At 33.1% G+C, this 23,157-nt stretch overlaps 1 protein-coding gene across 1 annotated transcript; it reads left to right on the forward strand.

Annotated features, from left to right (window-relative positions):
• The first annotated feature begins 604 nt into the window (after positions 1–604).
• Positions 605–7,044, forward strand: LOC103573784 (uncharacterized). The gene is made up of 8 exons (XM_008552991.3): positions 605–883; positions 1,706–1,831; positions 1,918–1,975; positions 4,232–4,410; positions 5,702–5,862; positions 6,346–6,489; positions 6,656–6,787; positions 6,864–7,044. Exons 1-8 carry the CDS (start codon positions 824–826, stop codon positions 6,910–6,912), a joined length of 909 nt encoding a protein of 302 aa, XP_008551213.1. The 5' UTR covers positions 605–823; the 3' UTR covers positions 6,913–7,044.
• The last annotated feature ends 16,113 nt before the right edge of the window (positions 7,045–23,157 follow it).

Here is a 23,157-nt window from a genome sequence, read left to right on the forward strand (position 1 = left end):
TTTTTTTCGAAATTAATCGCATACACAATACACCAAGAATATATGGTTTCGTGACCATTCAAGCCCAAAAAAAAGAATGCATATTTCTTAAAATATTACATTTATAGTAAAAAGCCTTAGTTCTCTTTTTATTTGCATTTTATCGTCGAATATAACAGAAAAAAAAAATCCAGTTAGAAAATAACATCCTTGGCTTATTATCACAAATACTCGATAACAAGTGTCTCTAACACAACAGAGTTAAAAGAAGTAACAAACCTTTACTGGGGGCAACAAACAATTAGCTAGCATTACAAAAAGATTGTATTTACAATCGATGACCTCTTTATCTGATATTACAGCGGAAATGTGTTATCGTAAGTTATTTTCTGTCGTGGCTACAAAAAATTTTTGTCTACACAAAAACAAAAAGTATATTGATTAGTTTTTTCTTTGATATTTTTAAAAACTGACTTGCAACTATTTTTAATATCATTGTCCTTATCATCTGATATAAATTTTAATTATAGTTATTAGTCGGGTATAGACTGAGAAAAAATCCACTATTAATGAACTTAATGGCCATTAGTGCCACGTGATTGATAAATAATAAAGAGGCTAGATTGTATTTGGTCATATATAAGAAATTATCGTTTTGTCTAAGTAGTTAGATTGTAGTGCTATGATAGGTGTAAATACAGGTTCAAAAATTGTCGTTGCATAAATTTGTTTTTAAATTAACAATAAAAGTAGTTGAAATACTGTTTGAATATTACTTTAATTCTAGGTGTTTTCTTTTTTATTAATTATTATAATTTAACAATTTTAAGTGAACAAGTGCATCATGAAATTGTTAATTGCGTTAAATTTAATGAATGCAGTATTGTTTGTATCTGCATGTTCTGTGAGTAAGATAAAAAGATTAAGTACAGACATGCAAAAAAATTGCTAAAATAATACGTTACACTGAAAGAAAAACAATATTGAATTTAAGTATTTTTTTTATCACCACAAATGCTAAGAATATGTTACTTTATTTGAAATGAAATTGATAGTTCTTATTTCGAGAAGACTATTGCTTCACTTTAGTGGTAAAATTCCTACAAGCATGAATTACTGACTATTCTGACAATTTTCAGAATAATGTCTGAGTGTCTGTATGTATGTGAGCGCGTGTATGCTTGTGTGTGTATGTGTTTGTTTGTCGATTCAAAAATATACACTTTTTTCTGTCAGTGTAATATTTTAGAGCATTTCGGGATGAACCTCTGAGGTAAGGGCGCGCAGTTTCTGATATGTCTATTTTATAATAGATTTTTTAAAAATCTGGCTATTATATTTTTGTTCGTGGTAGATTTTTTAAAGACATGTTCTATTATCCTTCACGATTGGTCGAGAAGGTTCCAAAAATATGAGGCTCTTGAAAATTTTTTATAAGATCGTCAAGGATCTAACAAGGTTTTCTATAAGATCTTACATAGATGCTTGACAGGAATTCGCAGGTGGATTACCATGTTAGGTTTACAACTTAATACTATGTTGATGAAAAAGATTAAATTGAAAGTAAAGCACCTTAAATGATTCACAAATGCGGTGTGCTGATATTCAATAAACATTTTAATAATTTTATTGCATATTCTGTCTCTATGAATTTCTATTTGGAAATTAATGATAGAAAATTATTGAAACTACTACACAGTAACTATTATTATGTTATTTACTATAGAAAACTCCACCACCGAAATATTACAATAAAAATGAACCATCAATGGGCATTTTGGTTGATAAGAATACCCCAGTTTTTTATGTGACTGGTCAGTACTACGACGTGAAAGTTCGCAAAGAAATAAATGTTAGTGAATTTATCATACATAATTATATTAACCATTATCACTATTATTAATATAAAAATAAATTTAATGTATAAATATTTTTTAGGTGTTCAATGACTCAACTTCTATCAGTTATTACAAAAATTTTGCCAATAATCAGACACGTAAGTTCTTGCATGATTTTTTGTGATTACTGAAATAAAAAGTCGGAATTAAAGATATAATCGGTTAATATGATGATTATGATTAAAATTACCTAGCGTCCAACTGTGACGCATGGATCCTTTACAGCAGAATAAATTTTTGTTTGATTTTTCCGAGGTAAACTTTGGTAGATCAAAAAATAAACAACAATGTAAATTTGTATGGGAATAAAATCCTATACAATCTTTTTCCGTAATGGAAACTGCGCATGTTTGAGGTTATATATAAGAAACTTAACGGAGTACTATGAATACTTGCCCTGTTAAAAAAATATATGCAGGAATCTAGCACAGATTTTTCTATCAAGTCATACGTGGTGTTTTTGTATTAGTTCACATTCGGGTTTCTATACTATTTTATGTAAATTTCATAGTGTAAGAATCCCAATATTCAGTTTTCTGTACGAATTTCCTTACCACCCATTCAAAAACGTAGAATTCCTCATATGGGATTTTTTAATACAAATCCAAACATCCATATTTTTCTGCACGGATTCTACCGTAAAAAAGTATTTCCCGTCAGGTTCATCACGAATCTTTAAATATATTTAAGTATGCCTATATAGACGTCCATTGATTTCCATATAATCCTCCATCAAATTCGATGTTACCTGAAAACATTTAACTGAATCTCGTATGAAACAGCCAGAAACTTCATGGGGGCTCACGGTTTACTTTGGATAACAATGGGATGTCTATAGAGGAAAGCTCGGGGTTCTATAAGAATCTACAAAAAAACTTTCCTTTTTCGATTACTCCAGATAGAAATCTAAATGGAAACCCATGGTATCTTTTGAAATGTATAGAATGTATATTAGGGTGTTTCAAAAAAATCAACAATTTTTTTTTTATGGTGTACAAAAATTGAAAGTATAAATAAAAATAAAAATTTTGGCACCAATCCGGGCTCTTAATAATGATATTAAGGTTTGCCTCAATCCATTGTTCTATTTTCCGTTTAAATAACATGGGAAGAAAAATTTTTTTTTTTTTAGAATTTTCTAGCTCCCAAACTATTTAACGGATTTTAATGCACAACACATTTTTTTTGTAGGAAATTGAACACTCTATAAAAAAAGTCTCTTATCATTTTTTGATAAATCCGACTGGTCAAAAGTTGTTTAAGCCTTAAGTCAAATTTATAGTAAAATTAGAGATTTTTTTACTTTTCCAGCAAAACTATCAGTCTTATCAAAAAATGTCATAAAAACTTTTTGTAGATAATTTTATTCCTTACAAATTATTATAGATAAAGTTTTTCGGAATTCCGTATTGTTCATAAGTTATTCTCATTTCAATTTTAAGCTCTTAAAAAAATAGATTTCTGATTGATTTTAAGAGCTTAACATTGAAGCAAAAATAACTTATCAACAATATGAAGTTTTAAAAAACTTTATTTATAATAATTTGTAAGAAATAAAATTATCTAAAAAAAGTTTTTATCACATTTTTTGATAAGACTGATAGTTTCGCCGGAAAAGTGAAAATCTCAAAATTTACGATAAATTTGACTTAAGGCTTAAATAGCTGTTGAACAGTGGGATTTATCAAAAAATGATAAGAGACTTTTTTTGTAGAGCGTTCAATTTCTACAGAAAAAATGTATTGTGCATAAAAATCAGTTCATTAGTTTGGGCGCTGGAAAATTCTAAAAAAACAAAATTTTTTTTCCCGTGTTATTTAAATAGAAAATAGAAAAATGGATTGAGGCAAACTTTAATATCATAATTAAGAGCTCGGATTGGTGCCAAAATTTTTATTTTTAGTTATACTTTAAATTTTTATACACCATAAAAAAAAAAATTGTTCGTTTTTTTGAAACACCCTAATCTATATGGATTTCAAGTCATATTCCCAGACTTGTAGATTATCACCTACCTGAGATAATAACGTTTAACACACAGAAACTAATGAAAATTTATCCGAAAACACTATGTGGAAATGAAAGTATAACTATGCTGAAATTCAGTAAGCGTTTATCAAGTTCAAATGTTACTTTATCTAAGCAATGTTTAATATAACTATAATTAACTTAATTTACTTATAATCTCATATTCTCCAGGGTAATCATTTTATATCAGTAGATATTATCATTTGGTAGTGGTTATGAATATTGATCATTTTAATAGATTTGTAATTGATTTCGAAATTATACTAATAATCCCTCACTTAATTATTGCAGAATTTATTAAATATTTATCACGATTCGCTAATTAGTTTCAGGAACATTGTATCCAAAAATATTGATAGCCGTTGACAATGGCATGTATAAACAATATAATAAATCAGGAATTCTTGAAGCAGTATTAAATTATTGGAACGAAGTTGATGCATATTATCAGAAATTGACAAGTCTAAAAGTCAAACTGTGCATAGCAGGCGTTATGATCATGCAGGTAATTGCAATCATTTCAATTATTATTAATAAGAATCTTCATTTTAGTTAGATTGTTGCTGATACAGTCCACGTCACTTGGATAGCCTCACCTATTTTTTTTCAATAACTGATTCTTTACTCGCTGATATATAAAATTATCTGTATGTTTTATATTACTTAATTAAGACAAAACAAAATATGTTGTTAGTGTTCGAAAAACAAAGCAAAACATTTGCAAAATAACACATGGGTTGGATAGATAAATGGCTACAAGTAATTTTTTCAGATGAGATAAAATTTAATTTAGATGGGCCTGATGTATGTAACTATTACTTTTATGATCTGCGGGAGGAAGAAAAAATTTTGATTAAGAATCAGATATTGAAAAAAATAGGTGAGGATATCCAAGTGCCGCGGACTGTATTTTGCAAATAAAATCGTGCTAATATGTGTTTTTGATTCAAAGCCAATTTTTTCTTCAATTTCTTTCTCTTTAGATGCTTTGCCCGTCTTATCACTCTTGTCACAGTTGAAATAGATGCTGCTGTTCCAACTTCTCCCGCTATTTGCCTCACAGTCTTAATGGAATTAAATGCCGCGCAAATTATCATTCGACGTTCCCTTGGCGTTGTTGCGAATTTCTTTCGACCTTTATAATTTTTTCAGTAGTTTTCATTGTTTTACACGAAATTATTAATGACTTTAGCACTTCAATTCACTCTTCTAGCGATTTCAAGATGGGAAAAAATTTTGATTAAGTAAAAAATTAATTTTATTAATTTCTTCAATACTTAACATTTTATTGCGCCCTATTTTATATAGTCACCAATTTTGGTGTTTTAAATCGATTTTAATTTATTCACCTCGCTATAATATTGAAACATAATAATACGAAAATGAAACAAATTAATTCCTTTGCGCAATAAATTTGACTGAGGTTATCCATGTGACGAACTGCCGACCAGTGGCATGTCCCCCTCATGATATTCTCGCTTTGTTTTTCGAACACTAACAACATATTTTGTTTTGTCTTAATTAAGTAATATAAAACATACAGATAATTTTATATATCAGCGAGTAAAGAATCAGTTATTGAAAAAAAATAGGTGAGGCTATCCAAGTGACGTGGACTGTACTTACAACGCTTCAATTTCTTCTTTTCCTCAATTTTTACTAACCTCATTCATGCTGACGGAAATCTTTCTGCAGCAATTCTTTGAAACAATTTGATTACTTATCGTGGATCATAAAATAATAATCGTTATTATTTCATTAATAAATTTATATCTTTGCTTGATTGTTCCATTAAGGATGCTAATGCATGGGAATTCCTCCACCCAAGTGCCACAAATTATGACTCTTCTCCAAAATTACGTGTCGGTAGTGCACTCACTCATTTAAGATATTGGATAGATGATAACCGTTCTGCGATTGATAATCTTAAGTTCAATATGGTGTATTTGATGACATCGTAAGTTTATTAACGTAATATTTTATTATTTTTATTTATACATTTAATCCAGGATTTTCGGTGTGACCAAAACAAAAACAAAAAGATAGTCAGATCCATAGCTGATACGTGTTTAACGCCACAGAAATGTTCATTTGCAATTTCTGATCTGCTATAATAACAAAGATTTCAATTTTGATTCGATGTAATTTAATTAACTGTTGCATTTTCAAACATTTTTAAATCATAACAATGGAGAAGTAACTTTTGTTCTTAAATTGACTTGAAATGTAATCAGATTTAATAATTAAGATTATCAAGTGCTTGCTGTACTCAAAATTTGCTATATAATTAATCGAGACCTATAGAAAAGAGATAATGTAGGGAAATTATCAATCGGAAGTAGGATACTCTCAACGCTTGGCAATTAAGGCATGCAAAAGAATTGCAATATTTTGTTTGCTTCGAAAAATACTGAAAAGAAAAGTATATAATTTTTTTCAGTCATAACATGTACGACGGAGATCAGGTTTATGGCCAATTCAAAATCGCTGATGGCTACAATGATAGAGTACCATTTCCGGGAATGGTTTCTAAATGGGACGATTTTGGAGGCAGTGTGTTCGCCGTTCGTTTGATTGCTCGTACGTAAGTATATACAAATTCATAATAACATCGAAGGGTAATCTGACCTAGTGATATAATTTCTTATCTCTTAAAAAATTTTTCTAAAAAGAAGGCTCATACTTTTTATGTGAAAATTTATCTAAGTTCACACGAAAGATAATATTATGACACCATCAAATGGTTACAGATTAGGTATCGAATATGAGTCGTCTTCGGCTTGCGAAAATACTTACGTCATGTGTGATTCATGGAAAACTTATACTACTGGGCCAGATCCTTGGTCTGCTGATTCTAAATTCCAATTCATGCAACTCGAACAGTAAGTATATTTTCATATCAATATTATTTAAATATTGTTGGAATTAATGCATCAAAATTTTCATCAACCCTTACAGAACAAAAAAATTGAATTATTTAAGCGAAAAGCCCAGTTGTTTGAAATAATATTGTAAAATTCGTTACCATAAACAACAGTTAAGAAAAAACCAATATGAATTCAAGAATAAATATGAATTTTTGTAAAGGAAAAAAACTTTGATTGTATGATGAATTGAATAAATTTTATTTTAAATGCAACCGTCCAATGTAATGTTTGAATTATCAACCTATTGATACGTCATTATATCTTGCAACGTAAATTTTGCTTAATACTTGATAAAACTCGATAAAATTACACCTTGACATTAACTCAATAAATTTACTCAAATACTCTAACTCGAATTACATGAAATCGGGCTACGTTACACTTTGCCCACTGATCACTCGTCTCATTTCCTCCAGATCCTGACGGACGCCAGCCGACTTATTTCCTTGGTATCAGCAACCAGTCTAAACATACACGTAAATTAAAACCTATTATCTAAATCCTTCGGAGATGAGAGCAATAAACGATGGTAGTGGCATGTCCTGATGCGCTCAGTATGCTAGGTTGTGGAGAGATGGTCGCGGTTCTTGTGACACAAAAAAAGTCGACTAATTAAAATTAAATTAAAACAAAATAAAGAAAAGAAAACTAAATAAAATATCGTAAAGATGACGCGAAAGTGACGTGGAGGGCCCAAGCGACCTGCGGTCGAGTACTCTCGGTCCATCAGACAAGTAAATACCTGAGTATGACATCAGGAACTTCTCGTAGACGACGAATCACCAAACTTGACACACTCCTAGATAATTAATACAATAAAAATAAAATAAATAATGCGGTACATCAAGATGACTAAAACCACGACCAAATGGCTCCAAGAACTCAATACGCAGAGCCACAAGCCCCAAAACGACATCAGCCAAGGGTGTGGTCGAGGCCTACCTTCGGGGCTCTCCGACTCATCACGACTCGCTCCAAGACTCTAAACTCGACTACTGGGTCTGCTCGTACTCAAGCGACTCCAAATTCCAACTCTCTTACATCGTGGACTCCAAACTGCTCTTCTCTTGTCTCCTACTCCATTCACTTCCACGCTCTACTACTTTCAGTCACTCTCACATTCTCGCTTCTCTATCCATTTTTCCCCCACCACATACAAGCCGTGGACTCTCGGGTCTTCCCACAGTGTCACTCCCCGTGATATCCTAAGATAGCGAAAAGTTAGAAAAAATTGAATTAAGTAGAAATCTACATAGAAAAATATTGATACCTAGATTCCCATATGGGAAATCTACATGGAAAACTATAGATACCGTGATTCTTATTAAAGGAATCGAATTAGAAAACTATGGACACTTGGATTTCCATACAAAAAATACATGCAGCAACTTGGATACCTGGATTCTCATGTTATAAATCCATATAGGAATCTGGGTATCTAGATTTCTCTGTAAAAATTTTATATTCATGGGAAACCAGGTATAAGTTCACATGATGATATAAGCAATATTTCCGTTTCTTGCATGTTGGGGATCTCCATGGAAATCCAAGTGAGAATCTATATAGAAATATATGCTGCATTTCTATAGGGAACCATACAGGAATCCATTCGAAAGCTCTATCTGGGAATCTTCCTAGAAATCTGAGCTAGATTCACGTGTAGTTTTTTGATAAGAATATTATCATGAATCTGTGGATCTGTCTGTACAATTGAATATCTCGTCAAAATTGAGGTTAGCCGTTCATTTTATGACCAACTGATCTAAATTCTACCATTTTTTTGAATCGTTGTCTGTCTGCCAGTTGAGTTGTTAACTATTTACATATATCCAGACCTACAAAATTGAACGTTGGGACGAAAGTTCCGAACACTCATAGGAGAATGTTCACCGAATTCAATATCTCCTGCACTCGAATTGAAGGTTATCAGCCAGCACTCACAGCTCAGAGTCTTTTCAGGCTGGGAAGCTCTGGCCACAACACTCATGACTCGTTGGTCATCAACTGTACATCAGGGACGGCGTCTACGATTTGTTGTATCGCTCATACATTGCCGTCAAAGGCAAACTCATCGTATTCATCAACACCATATCAATTCCTGCAGCTGCTTCAACTATAGTGTACTCAACAAGAGCTCCTAACTAACCTACCAGCCAATTCAAAGACTCATTTACCTCCATAATGCCTAACGTTGAAGAACTTGCTCCAGTTTAACGTCTTCAGTACTTGAAGAACTATCTCCAATAACAAACCGCACTTAGCCTATCCAATGTATAAATGTGCGACGCAACTCACCGAATGGTGCAACAACTCTCGTCTACTTATCAGTGCTCAACTGGACAAGCTTCTGCACATGCATGCATTCACCTTGCTCTCATCTGAGCAACTCAATTACCTCCTAAACACCTCCGAAACAGGGATCTGTGGGAGAGAAAAATGGGTGCTTCTTTTAAATACCTACACTCAAGATGTTCATTTATCTGTCTTATTTATCTCAAACGTCATCTAGACCGTGACGATCGTCTCAAAGGAGTTTACGTTATTTTTCTGAAGGAATACTAAGAACCCAACCACATAGTAGAATCAACTCAATCGACAACAAGTGAACCAGCCTACTATTTCTCTATAACCAAGCTGTGAGTAGCTTTTAATGGTTTAAATCCCCCCAGCACAGGTCTTCCACTCAATGATGTGCTTCACACCGGTCCAATACTGCAACTTGACATCTTCGACGTGATCCTAGGAGTTCATACTCATAAGCTCATCTTTATAACTGATATCCCAAAGACGTTTAGGCAAATTTTGCTTGACGAATGCGATCAACAATTTCAACAAATACCTGGTTCAACAAACAAGGCCAAGTCACTCCAAACAATCCCACCACGGTCACCTACGGGATTCAACAAGCTCCATATTCGGCTGTTCGTGCTCTACTTCAACTGGTTAAAGACGAAGGACATCGATTTCCACTTGCAATCATTAAATTCACCCATGGAAGATATGTTGATGATATTTTTGGGGTAGATGATGACTCACTCATGACAACAGGTTTCCAATCAACTAGAAGCCCTCTGCAAGGCATACGAATTCCCTTTTTCTAAATGGGCGAGCAATTATCATAAACTGCAACAACTCAATCATCTCGAAGCGGTGAAGAATCACAAATTTGAATATCCAGGCTCCAGAACTAAAATCTTAGGCATGTACTGGTCCTCATACTCAGATTAGTTCTATTTTACATACTCATCACCATGCTCTAATCAACAATCTACCAAACGGATTGTTGACGATTGTTCTGAATCCATAAAATTTTAACCATAGGCTAAATCATGATGAATTTTATACTTTTATAAGAAACTCGGATTACGAGAATAGATATTGAATTTTGTCTAGTATTTATTTATTCATTAGTTCAAAAAATTTACTTAAAGTCCGTTATTAGATGTCGATGTGAAGTTGTTTAGAATCAATATCGAAATATCAAGGCGCGCACAGTAAAAGTAAATAAGTTGGTTGATTACATAACTCCTCTGACTAGTAAAGCGGACGCTAAAAAAATACAAAAAGAACTAAGAGCGAGATCATCGATGAACAAGTTCACATAATTCATCTACAGGAGCCCTCTTCCCACCTAACTCGTACGCGTACTACCTAAGACTATTCTGGATTATACCTCGTTGCTTCTGACACGTGTTTGTATAAAATAAAATCTTGAAAGTAATTATTAAATAGCTTAACATATTATACAAAAATTAGATATTCAAAAAATTGTTGATAATCAAGTATTGTCGCCGTAAACTTAATCTCTCCGAGTGCGGATATAAAAATTTTGAGTAACATCTGGTTAATAACGTTATCATCATCGATGCAGTTGTGAACGGACAGCCCGAGTAGGATTACCATTGTATTGTTTGGATAGATCTCATACGATTTTGGGTAGAAAGGCACCATTCTCGATCCACCATTTATGCACATCGACCACGTGGAGATGAAATCGTGGAATTTCGAGAATTGTGACCAGTGAGCCAATCATTACAATTTATTTCGAGATATAACTTGAGTTGACGCCTGACATGTTTTTTAACTTCCCATTAAGAAAATTGAAAATTTCCAGAAATTTGGGAAATCAATGGTTTCGGTCCGATTTCTGAAAAACTAATTTCTATCAGATCTTGACGTTTTGAGGTTCTAGGAAGCTATTCTGACTAATTTCAAGATGACGTCCGAGTGTATATATGTGTGTGTGTGTATATATGTATGTAAATACCTGTAACTTTTGAACGGATGAACCGATTTTGATCAAGGGGTCATTCGACGCGGCTTGTTAATATCTAGAAGCTGTAAAAAATTGAGCTTGATCAGTAGGTTGCGTTCGGAGATATTCCAAATATAAAATTATGTCAAAAATATTATTTTTGGATAACTTTTAATGTATCCGATGAATTGATTCCAAAATCTAATCAGCTCTAAAACTTTATAAGCCGAGTCGAATGCCATATCACCCGTTCAAATCGGTTCATTCGTTCAAGAGAAACCGTCTACGAAAGAATTAATTGAAATAATTTGAATTAGTTTTTTCAAAATTTCTCTAAAATGACTAGATAAATCAATTTCAAAATCTGATCAGCTCTAGAACTCAATAAAACGCGTCGATTGCTACTTCAATCGTCTCAATCGGTCAAACCGTTTGAAAGATATCGTTGGAGAAAAAATGATAAAAAACGTTTTTTTTAAACAACGGCATCTAAAAGTTTTTTCAAGCTCGAGGAGCTCGAAAACAGCGGGAAATTCTAGGGTTGGCCAGTATGATATAATCATTTCTTTTTGGCTTCAAGTGTAATCAGACATCTATCAGATCTTTACATGCAATCAGGTATGATTATTTTTTTAAGGTCTCAGGAGCTTTTACATTTCATGGATGTATAGATAATTGATAAATTGCGTTATTGTTTTTCGATAATATTATTGACAATAAATAATTAATGAGTTCCCAATGAGAGCCAATAGATTAGAAAGGGTTGAGAGACAAAAGGAACCAGATAAAAAATTATATATATATATATATATATATATATATATATATATATATATATATATACATATACACACAAAAGAATTTAGATATAGGGAAGAGACATGTCCCAACCGACGTATGCACGCTGCGACACGTAAACGATATATCAGAGGTTAGCCACTGGGGACATACGACCCGAAGCCATCTTTCTTATGCTCATATCCGTGCGATATTCACATAACCATACGTGATACACTCATTTCTAAGCTGATATATATAAATATATATATAAATATATATATATATATATATATATATATATATATATTTATATATATATGTGTGTGAGCCCGCGTGCATGTGTATGTGTGCACATATGTATTTGTGCCCGTGTGTAGTAAAAAAATACATTGCATCGATGATGATTCTCAACTCCACTAATTCACATTCTTATACTTTTCACGAATCCACGACTATTCCTGTGACTGCAACAGGAATAGAGCTGCGGTTGCAAGACGACTGATTTTGTAGCTATGATAGGGCTGCACCTGATGCAGTAAAATTTCTTCTTTTTTCGTATTGTAAATTTAAGTGTTATTTAACTTTTCCGGCGAAACTATCACTTATGACAATATCTTGTAGGATCTCTTTTGTAGACCATTTTACTTCCCATAAATATTTTATCTGCATTCTCCATATTGTCAAAATTTTTCACGGTACTCTACTTATTTGCATTTCAAAGTAATTAATTAAAAAAGGCTAGAATTCGATTTCCTAAACGAAACATGTACTTTCAAAATTAACTTGAAATTTAGCACTTCTGTTCTATTACGTCACCAACAATAATATCGGCTTTTGCTGTAAAATATATACTTTTTTTGTTCAAATATTTTCGTCATTCAGTTGGATTTTTTTTCATCGGGAGTTTTAGCGTCAATATTAGCTCGTTGAATTTCTTAAAAACCTGTTCTGCACCTGAATCAATGTTTATATAAATAGTTTATTCATGTAATTATATCTGCGATTTCATAATTAATCACAAGGCATAATAATTATTTATAGTATTTTATTTAGCTGATACACGAAAATAAGTCAATAAATCTTATAGTAAGATTTTTTAACACTCTCAAAACAAGATGATATGTCTTTTTGTATGGTTGATATCAGTGGCATTATCGCGAGGTTGTGGCCACCTTCTTTGACTAATGTCCACAAAATATGCCTACGCTTTGTCGATTTATAATGCTGGTTCAGATGTGGACAAACACGCCACCAATATATTTCAGATTATAGACCTAAGCTTTACCACATCAAACTATACACATATATATATATATATATATATATATATATATATATATATATATAGATATATATATATATATGTATATATATATGTGCATTTATAGGTATGTATATATCTATATGGTATAAGAAAATATTTTAACACGTCTTGAAATAAAACAAGGCTATAAGAAGTCAACACTTCTTGTGGTTATAGACCCTAAGACCTGAAAGTTCTTTGTTGATATTATCATACGATAACCTGGTGGAAATTCATTTGAATTGATAAATATAATTCATATATACACATTAGGCTGATTAAAAAAATAACAAATTTTTTTTTTCTTTTCGGAAACAAGATCAAAAGTTTTATTTAGATATTAAAAGACGCCTGTGAAAATTAGAGCTCTTAATATTAACATTGAGAGGTTCCGCATTGCTTTTTTTTATTTTCCATAAGAATAACATGGAAAAAATTTCTTCTCAATTTTATTACTAGCTAACGATGCATCATAGGAAAAATCAGCAGACATAAATTTGTAGAGAATTGAATTTTCTACAAAAAAGGTCTTTTATCATTTTTTGATAATTCCATTTGTTCAAAACTTATTTATGGTTGAAGTTGAATTTCTATTAAATTTTGAGATCTTTTTACTTTTCCGGTGGAAACTATCAGACTTATCACAAAATATCACGTGATCTTTTTTGTAAACAATTTTATTCCCTAGAAGTAATTTCTAATAAAGTTTTTTCCGAATTCCGCATTGTTTTCTAGTTATTTTTATTTTAATGTCAAGCTCTTAAAATCAATCAGAAGACTATTTTTTTTATGTAATAAAATGGTCTATTAGAAAGGTTCAATGATATTTTGTGATAAGTCTGATAGTTTTGCTAGAAAAGTAAAAAGATCTTAAAATTTAATATGAATTTGACTTCATTCTCTAATAAGTTTTGAACAAATGGAATTATCAAAATATGATAAGAAACTTCTTATATAATTTTTTGTATAAAAAAATCTTATAATTTCATTTGAGGAAAAAGTGTGAGTCATGGACATTTTTGTAGGAAATTTTATGCTCTACACAAATGTTGAACTCATAAACTCTAAAATTTACGGTTCTGAAGTTACCAGTATGTGAAGTTAATAGCTTTTAAAAAATCAATTGTATAGTTGTGGTCATGTTTTTAACACAATCTTTACATAGTTTGATTCAAAAATAAGTGAAAAATATTATAATGGTATAATGGATTTTTTAAAATAATAATTTTGATCTTAGCTGAGTTTTATTCAAAGTAAGTTTAGTGAAAAAAATTATTCCCTTCATGTCATACAAGCAGAAAATAATAATTTCCTCGAAAAAGTATTTATCAAATACGTTAATTAATCGTTCAGTACAAAATCCATATAAATTATTTTGAAGCCTTTTGTAATAAATGAAATTTATTACAAAGCCTTTATTTAATACTTTCCGTGAGGGTAGCAGTTTTAGCGTAAATACTGTTTGAACGTTGATTTTTAAAATGTTATCAACTTTAAATACCTGTAATTTCGGAATCATACGTTTTAGATCTTATGAACTCAAGAATAATTTTGTAAAGCACAAAATTTCTTACAAAAATTTTCATGGCTCATATTTTTACCTCGACGTCAAATGAAGTTATGAGATTTTTTATACAAAAAATATAATTTCCATGCTATTAGTATGGTAAAATTCTAAGAGCGAGCGCCACCTTTTAAAATTGAAATAAAAAATCGTACTTTCGACAGAATTTTTTTCTCTATATATAGAAACTTTTTTTACAACAGCCGAAAGAAAAAAAAATATCAATTTTTCTTTGAGCACTCTAATATATATTAGGGTCCTTCGTTTCCGACAAAATTATTTTTTTTGTTGCTCATCCAGGAAAATATTTTTTTTGCGGTAAAACAAAAATTCCTGCCAAGGTTAAGCTCTTAATTTCAGTCCTCAGTACTTTCCATTTGATTTCAAAGATTTCCTATTTAAAATGCACGTAAATTTAATTACTTTTTTTTTTTAACTTTTTAATACTCAGCTGCATTTTATGATACCGACGCAGTTTTGGTTGAAAATTCTCTGCAAAAATGGTCCTATAATTCAAGTCACTAAAGTCCACATTTCCGAGTTCTAGCAATTTTAATAATTTCAAAAATTCAATATCAATTAAAAAAATTACAATTGATATTTTATTTCTCAAATTATTAAAACTTATCTTAACGTATCTTAACTAACAGTCAATTTGAATTTCAAGACTGTAGATTTTTTGATTAAAGACCTTTAGATTTTCATTACTTATGTCCCTTCACAGCCTCATCAGTCTCAATTTTGAAAATAAAAATTCACACCATTTAATTTCTGGTATTCTCGGTTATTTTAATTTTAAACTCCAAGTCTTCAGCTCTCTTGGCCAAAAAACGTAAAAGTTTTTAATCCTTATGCCCCCACAGAGACCCGCCAAAGTCAATTTTCGAAGAGTCTGTAGCTTTCTTGGTCAAAAAACGTAAAAATTTCCATTTCTTATGCCCCCGCAAAACCCAACCCAAGTCGATTATTTAAAACAATTTATTTTGTAGTATCGTACCCTCGCGGTTTTGAATCAGTCTGGAAACACCCTGGGAGTGGAAACACGGTGGAATCATGGTGGATCCAGGGTGGTTACAGAGTGGGTTTGTGCCATTTTATCACCGTGTATACACGGTGGTTCCACGATGGTTACACGGTGTACTCACCGAGATTCCACGGTGTACGTGCAATCACGGTGGGTACACCGTGTAACCATCGTGGAATCACAGTGGGTATGCCGTGTAACCATCGTGGAATCACGGTGGGTAAACCGTGGAATCATGGTGATAAAATGATAAAAAACCCACCGTGTAACCGCCATGAATCCACCGTGATTCTACCGTGTTTCCAGGGTGATTCAAAACCGCGAGGATAGGTATTATTTATTTGAAATTTCGGGTTTGTTGGTTTTTTTCCTTAAAAACGTAAAAATTTTTTCTCTTCCGCTCCCACACACCCCTATAATAATAGACTTTACATAAAAAGGTGAGCCATCGATTTTTTCGTATCGTAGGTGATTTTCATTTCAAATTACAAATTTATAGGTCTCTTCTTCAAAAAACGCAAAAATTTTCATTTCTTACGCTTCCGCAAAAACCTATAATAATCGATTTTATAAAAAAAAAATCTGATCATCGGTTGGCCCTGCGGGCCAGCCCCAAGACTTCTCGCTGTTTTCGGACTTCAGGAACTCAAAAACGTTTGTGTAAATACATTTTCGAGCTCTCAAAGCTCGAAAATACCTTTATTTCCCTTTTTTATGAGCTTTTCAAGCTCAAAAAGGTTACATAATGTTTGAGCAAGAACTAAAATAAATTATTAACAAATTTATTGAATTAAATAACAAATTATACTGTGGTGTAATTATGGTAAATAGAGAGTGGACTCAGGTTGATATTGAATGGAGTGGACTGTATGAGTGACTCTGCTGCTAGTGAATAGTCAATGCGAAGAGTGGTGCAGAGATAGACCCAGTGGCGTGGAGCGATGGAGCTGAGACTGAAGCAGCTCCTTCTAGAGAAAGTGATCAGATCGCTGGATCAGATCCTGGATCTCAATCTGATGAGCAAGTGATGACGTAGATTACTGATAAATCTCGTACGCGCTTGTTTAAATATCGTGTATACTCGTTCAAATCTCGCACTGGCTAGTTAACAGCAAGTAGGCAGTGACTGTTGGAAAAAAATACAGTGTTAGTGGCTTATTCAGAGGTTGGAGGAGTATCGAGGTGACAGTTTGATAGTCAGGAGGTCATGTCAAGTTCTTGTGAACCAGGGAGTGTTCGTCCAAGAAGCTTATGACGAGTGAGAGCAGATTAGAAATGGGTCAGCCCCATAATCACTGACGAACCACCAGGCGATGTCCAGGTCACGTGGGACTAGACGGTGTCTTGGGCTATGGGACCGAGTAGTGTCCCGGTCACGTGAGACCAGGGACCTTTCTAATTAAGGGCCTTGGTGATAGACTGAGATTTAGGTCAGCCATTATGGTACGATCAGATAGGAGTGATTACCCAAGTAGGAAAATATGTACCAGAGTAAGCCTGTCCGCTATAACCACTGACGGATCACATGGCCACATCCCAGAAACGTGGGACCAAGGACACATAGCACATACCATGCAGTGGTTACGGGCAGCCAGATTAAGCCGTCTGTGTGGTCCCAGATATTGTCCCGTATAGAAGTGTATACACTTCTCGCAAAAGGGTTGGTTTTCAAATGGCTGATTTCTGCAGAGCCTTGCAGAGTGTCCGTCCTGGCCACATCTTGCACAACCTTTCGACATATTTACTCGGCGCATCGATTGGGTCTATATAGTTTCAATTTTCATCTCTAAAAGCGTCTAATGTGCCTTGCAGGTAGCTGAACCGCGCGGGATCATGTCCAAGCCATCCTGCTCATGATAGGTCCTAGCGTAAGCCATCAGCTTCTTCTTACTTGACGACATTCCCATATAATTAGACTAGTCAATATTTCAATTCTCCGGGAGGTAATGTTATGGTATACACAAGCAACAGAGATAGTTGTAAACTGCAGCAAGATAGTAGTAAACAGCATATTGTAACGAGCAACAATAGTGATAGATAACAAGGTCGCGTCCCAGAAACCTAGAACCAAGGACCTTTCTGATGAAGCCTTGTGAGAGCAGTCATAGGTCAATCAATATAGCGCAGCCCAAAGAAAGTCATAGTGTTAACAAGATGATAGATAGACTAGTGATTGAATTTGTTTACATACCAAACGTAGCCCAGGTTATGCTTTACTTAGACCTGAGTCGAGAGATTGAGATCTGGTAGACTGAGACGAGCTGAACTCGATATCAAGCTCATACCAGAGCAGAATCGTGTGATGCAACTCGCTGATGATCGAGTCCTGTTGCTTGATCAGGATGCTGTACTCTTGATCCTTGATTATTGCTGATAGCTGAGCAGGAGTATTACATAAGAGGATTAATTGCACCTAACGTAACTGCCGTTACGTAGGAGGCCCGTAACAATAGACAACCACCGATAAAATGCTTTCGAAACTAAAGTTCATTAGAATGGAACCACTGCTGATTTCACTGTATCAAGAACGGAATCGATTGAACTGGTAGCTGGTGATTCGTGTAACAACTTGGATGGGTTGCACCTCTTTAATGCGTATTTTAACTAATACATGAGGCGTCTTACAACAAAGTAATACAACAAAAATGAAAAAGTAATGATATGATATAAATAATATAAAAAAAAATGTAATATAAGAGCATCCGCATGGTAGTTAGATGGCCTCTAGTTTTTCTAATTTGGGGTCACTGGGACCCATCCGATCCAGCGAGTAGACCCGGTGCATGCGTTCGTCATCGGTCAGCCATCCTATCCAGTCGAGTTGGCTTCACTGGTCACCCAGATTACCGTGTTCCCCAGGGCATCTCTCATTTTTCATTATCTTGGCCGTACCATGCAGCGGTTACGAGCAGCCAGATTAAGCCGTCCGTATGGTCCCGGGCATTGTCCCGTATAGAAGTGTAGACACTTCTCGCAAAAGGGTTGGTTTTCCAATAGCTGATTCATGCAGAGCCTTGCAGAGTCTCCCTTCTGGCCACATCTTGCACACCCTTTTGGCACATTGACTCGGCGCATCGCTTAGGTCTGTATAGCTAAAAAAAAAGTATATTCAGGCAAAAATCAATGTAAGTAGTCCAAGTAAGGATTTAAATGAGTTCTGACTCATATCAGAGCGTTAATACATGAAATATCCAAAAAAATTCTGTTTTTTCATGCTTTCGTCGTTGATATCTCTCGAACGGATTACTGATTGAGACGTTCTTGGCGGCAAGCAAATGCTTTTATCGAGTTCTAGAGCTGATTAGATTTTAGACTTGATCGATCCGACAGTTTTTCAAAGATCCAAAAAAAAAAAAAAAAAAAAAAAAAAAAAAAAAAAAAAAAAAAAAAATGTTTTCACATTTCTTAAATATCTCCGAGTCAATTTGACTAAATAACCTGAAATTTCCTGAAAATCTAAGTTCAAAGAAAATTTTTCGAATGCTGCAATAGCCATCTAAATCGGTTCATTCATTGATAAGATTTGAGAGGTTGACATCCACACATACACACTCACGCACACACATGGACACGGACACGGTTCATCACCATTTACTTGTTCGTCCACGGCTCGTAAGTCACTCTCCTCTTTAAAGTCTCTTGCTTCACCAAGTACGCCATTTTCTCCTAACTTTGAATCGGTTTTTCAGTCACCAATAACTTCACCAACCATGTTTTAGTCAGCTTAAACTGTAATCTACTGGAAAACAGCTACACTTCTAGTCACATGGAAGAGTTTATAGCCAAGTCATCTTTATATTGTTTGCCTTATGGTGCTACTTTCCACAAAAATAACTGTAATTCTTGGTTAGATGTTACCTTGTTCGACAGTAAGAGTAAACTAGTATCATTCGAAAAATCCGATGCTCCTTTTATTAACGGCCATGGCTACTTACTATGTACGTACCTGCTGAACAATCCAAATCGAGTCACCAAGATAACCACCTTTAGGAATCTGAAAATCTGTGATCATTTAGCTCTATCCAATACATTAATGAATGCATTAAAAGTTGATAATGCATCAGTTGAAGATACTTATCCAAATAAATTACTTTCTATCTTCTTAACCCAAGTGTTATCTTCATTAGATCTCTATGCTCCAATACTTACAAAGCAAACTATGCGACGCAGAAATCTGTGATTCACTACGGAACTAAAATTGAAGTGTAAAGAACGAGTTAGGATTTATAAACGGGCTAGAAGAAATTAAGATCCTAATTTACTATCACTATTTAAATTGAAAAGAAGGGAGCTGCAAATTGAGTTGAATCATTCACGGGAAGACTACCTTAAGAAAGCGTTGTCAAATCTGCCATTATGGCCCAGCGGTCTGAAGCAAGCTGAAACATCTCGAGGTGATAAACTCAAACTCTTATTCACCATTAAACTTCTTTGATGCTATAGAGTTAAATGAGTTCTATGCTTGCATAGTTAGGAAGCATCCGCCTTGTAATTCTGAATTTGTTGATAATCTTCCTCTTCACTATTAAAGTCAAGTAGATGGCACATTTCATTGGTCAAGAATTGATATTGTCGATGTAACTAAAGCTATACATCTCACCCTGTCGAAATCTAAATGAAATAGTTCTGACAGACTGGACCTGCGGTGACTTACAGACCATATCTCTCAAATATCTCGCTATTTGACACTATTATTTAACAGTTCTCTTGACACGAGCAATTTCCTGAGGTATGAAAAATTATCTATATAATTCCTCTTAACAAAGTCACTCCACCTAGATCTCCTTTAACCACTCGACCGATTACCAACCTATCATGCTTGACTAAAGTATTTGAAAGAATAATTGCCAACCAAGTTGTCGATTATTTAGAATACAACGAACTGCTCGATTATTTCCCATCTGGTTGTCGTAAACATCATAGTACGCAGACAGCATTACTGAGACTTACAGATGGCATCAGAGAAGCTAAGGACAAAAATCACTGACTATTAGTTTTATTCAACTTAAGCAAGATCTTTGATTATGTGGGTCCAAAAATTATACTAATTAAAGTGATCATATTTGAAACATCCAAAAAAAAGCAATTGTTATTTTTTAAATACTCGATTGCCAACATCTTTTGAACCTATAGACCAATTTTAAGTAGGATAGCCATATGAGTATCGAAAAAATAAGTGATTTTCGGGAATTTTTTTGATTGGGATAGTAAAAGAATTCGGGGGTGTGGATTTTTTTTTTAATTTTATAAAGTATACATTGAAGATAATTCTCCTAAATTTTTATTAAGAAATATCGTTTTGTTATATAGTTATAAGCATTTTCGTGGAGCATCAAAAAAATTTGCCCCACCAAACTCTCATCTGTAACTCAAAAACGGATTATCTAAAACGAAAGAACCAAACCGCGTTGTAATCTGTATACATGTGGCTACCGTTACACGTAGGGGATTTTTTAAATTTGGATTTGAAAAAAAAAATAGCGACATATTGAAAATTTTTTCGTTTTTTTTTTTTATTTTTTTGGATTCAAACAGCCTTAAAAAACCTTAAAAATCTAAAGTTGAGAAAAATTGCAACTTTAGCTACTGAATAGACGAATACGGGAAAAAAAATTGCAAATAGATTCATATTTATGCAAATTACAGATGAGACTAGTTCAAAAAAAGGCGTTTCGAAAAAAACGCGTTCAGAGTTTTTAGTTAATGCAACGATCAGTTGACGCGCTGTCACAAAAATGACTACAACTCGAAAAATATTCGGAATTTTCATATAATACTCTACACTTATAATACATGCTATACCAATTATGTTTAACTTTTTAAAAATTTTTGTGATCAATAAGCCGCTACGCACACATACACTCGAACATCCTCTTAACAAGAATCAGAAGAGATTCCTAGGACTTCAAAACGTCGAAATTTATTGAAAACTCGGTATTCGAAAATCGGACTGAGACCGGTTATTTTAACTTCCCGCTAAGAAAATCGATGCTTTTCAAAAATTTCGGAAATTATTGTTTCCACCCTGATTTGCGAAAATCGAAATTCCAACAGATGTCAACGTTTCGAGGTTCTAGGAAGCTATCCTGACTAAATTCAAGATGATGTCCGAGTGTATGTATGTATGTATGTATGCATATACGTACATACGTATGTAAATATTCTATAACTTTTGAACGAATCGACCGATTTTTAACGTCGAGGTGTCATTCGACGCAGCTTGTTATTTACTATGAGCAATGAGAATTTTAGTTTAATCGATAGAGTACATTCGGAAATATTTCAAAAATAAAATTTTTTCAAAAAAATTTTTTTTTTGAATAACTTTTAATTCACTCGATGGATTGATTCCAAACTCTAATCAGTTCTGAAATTTTGTAAGTCGGGTCGAATGTAACCCCAACCATTAAAATTGGCTCATTCGCTCAAGAGAAACCGTTAACGAAAGAATTAAAAAATAATTTTTTTTTTAGGTTTTTCGGAATTTCTCAAAAACGTCTCCATAAATCAATTTTAAAATTTAATCAGCTCTAGAACTCAATAAAACGCGTCGATTACCACCTCAACCGCCTCAATCGGTGAATTCGTTTGAGAGATATCGTTGTAGAAAAAATGGTAAAAATACGTTATTTTTCGAAAACAAAGGCATACAAAAGAATTTTCGAGCTCGAAAATGTATTCTCAACAATGTCTTCGAGCTCAAGGAGCTTGAAAATAGTGAGAAGTTTTGGGACTGACCCGCAGGGTCAACTGACAGAACGATTTTTTTTTTTATGTGTACATTAATATTTTGCTGTGGAAGTGAAAAAAAAAATGTTAGTTCAAAACGAATTATCCTGTTTTCCGATACTCTTGATGTATTTTTACATTTATTTTAACCATCATCAATAAAAATCATTTTTACATATACGCGTCAGAATCCTAAAAAATAAAATATTTGTTAAAATTTTAATTGATGCCGAACGAAGTGATGGTATTGTAAATTATTAACAGCCACTTTTTCATACAGTATTTATTACCTCAACTTTTATATTTATAATAATATATTCATTATAAATTATTATCACGTAAAGATTATCTGCAATGCGACCCTCATATATCAGGATATGTATATATATAAATATATATATATATTTATATATATTTATATATCTATATATATAAATATATATATATATATATATATGTTTTCTTTTTATTTTATAAGCCGATTTTCTTTTACTCGTTCGTTGTCGTTCGATGGGATCGAAAGAAAAAAGAAAATACATAAACCGCGTGTGTTTGCCAAAATCCTTCATAAAATCCTTGGACTTTTTTTTACCCACCCACCTCTATACACTCATCTCTTGTCTACTGTCATATAATAACTTCCACAGCCTTCTCCTGATTACTTTAAATA

This window comes from Microplitis demolitor, chromosome 10, assembly GCF_026212275.2.
Source record: "Microplitis demolitor isolate Queensland-Clemson2020A chromosome 10, iyMicDemo2.1a, whole genome shotgun sequence".
Taxonomy (NCBI): domain Eukaryota; kingdom Metazoa; phylum Arthropoda; class Insecta; order Hymenoptera; family Braconidae; genus Microplitis; species Microplitis demolitor.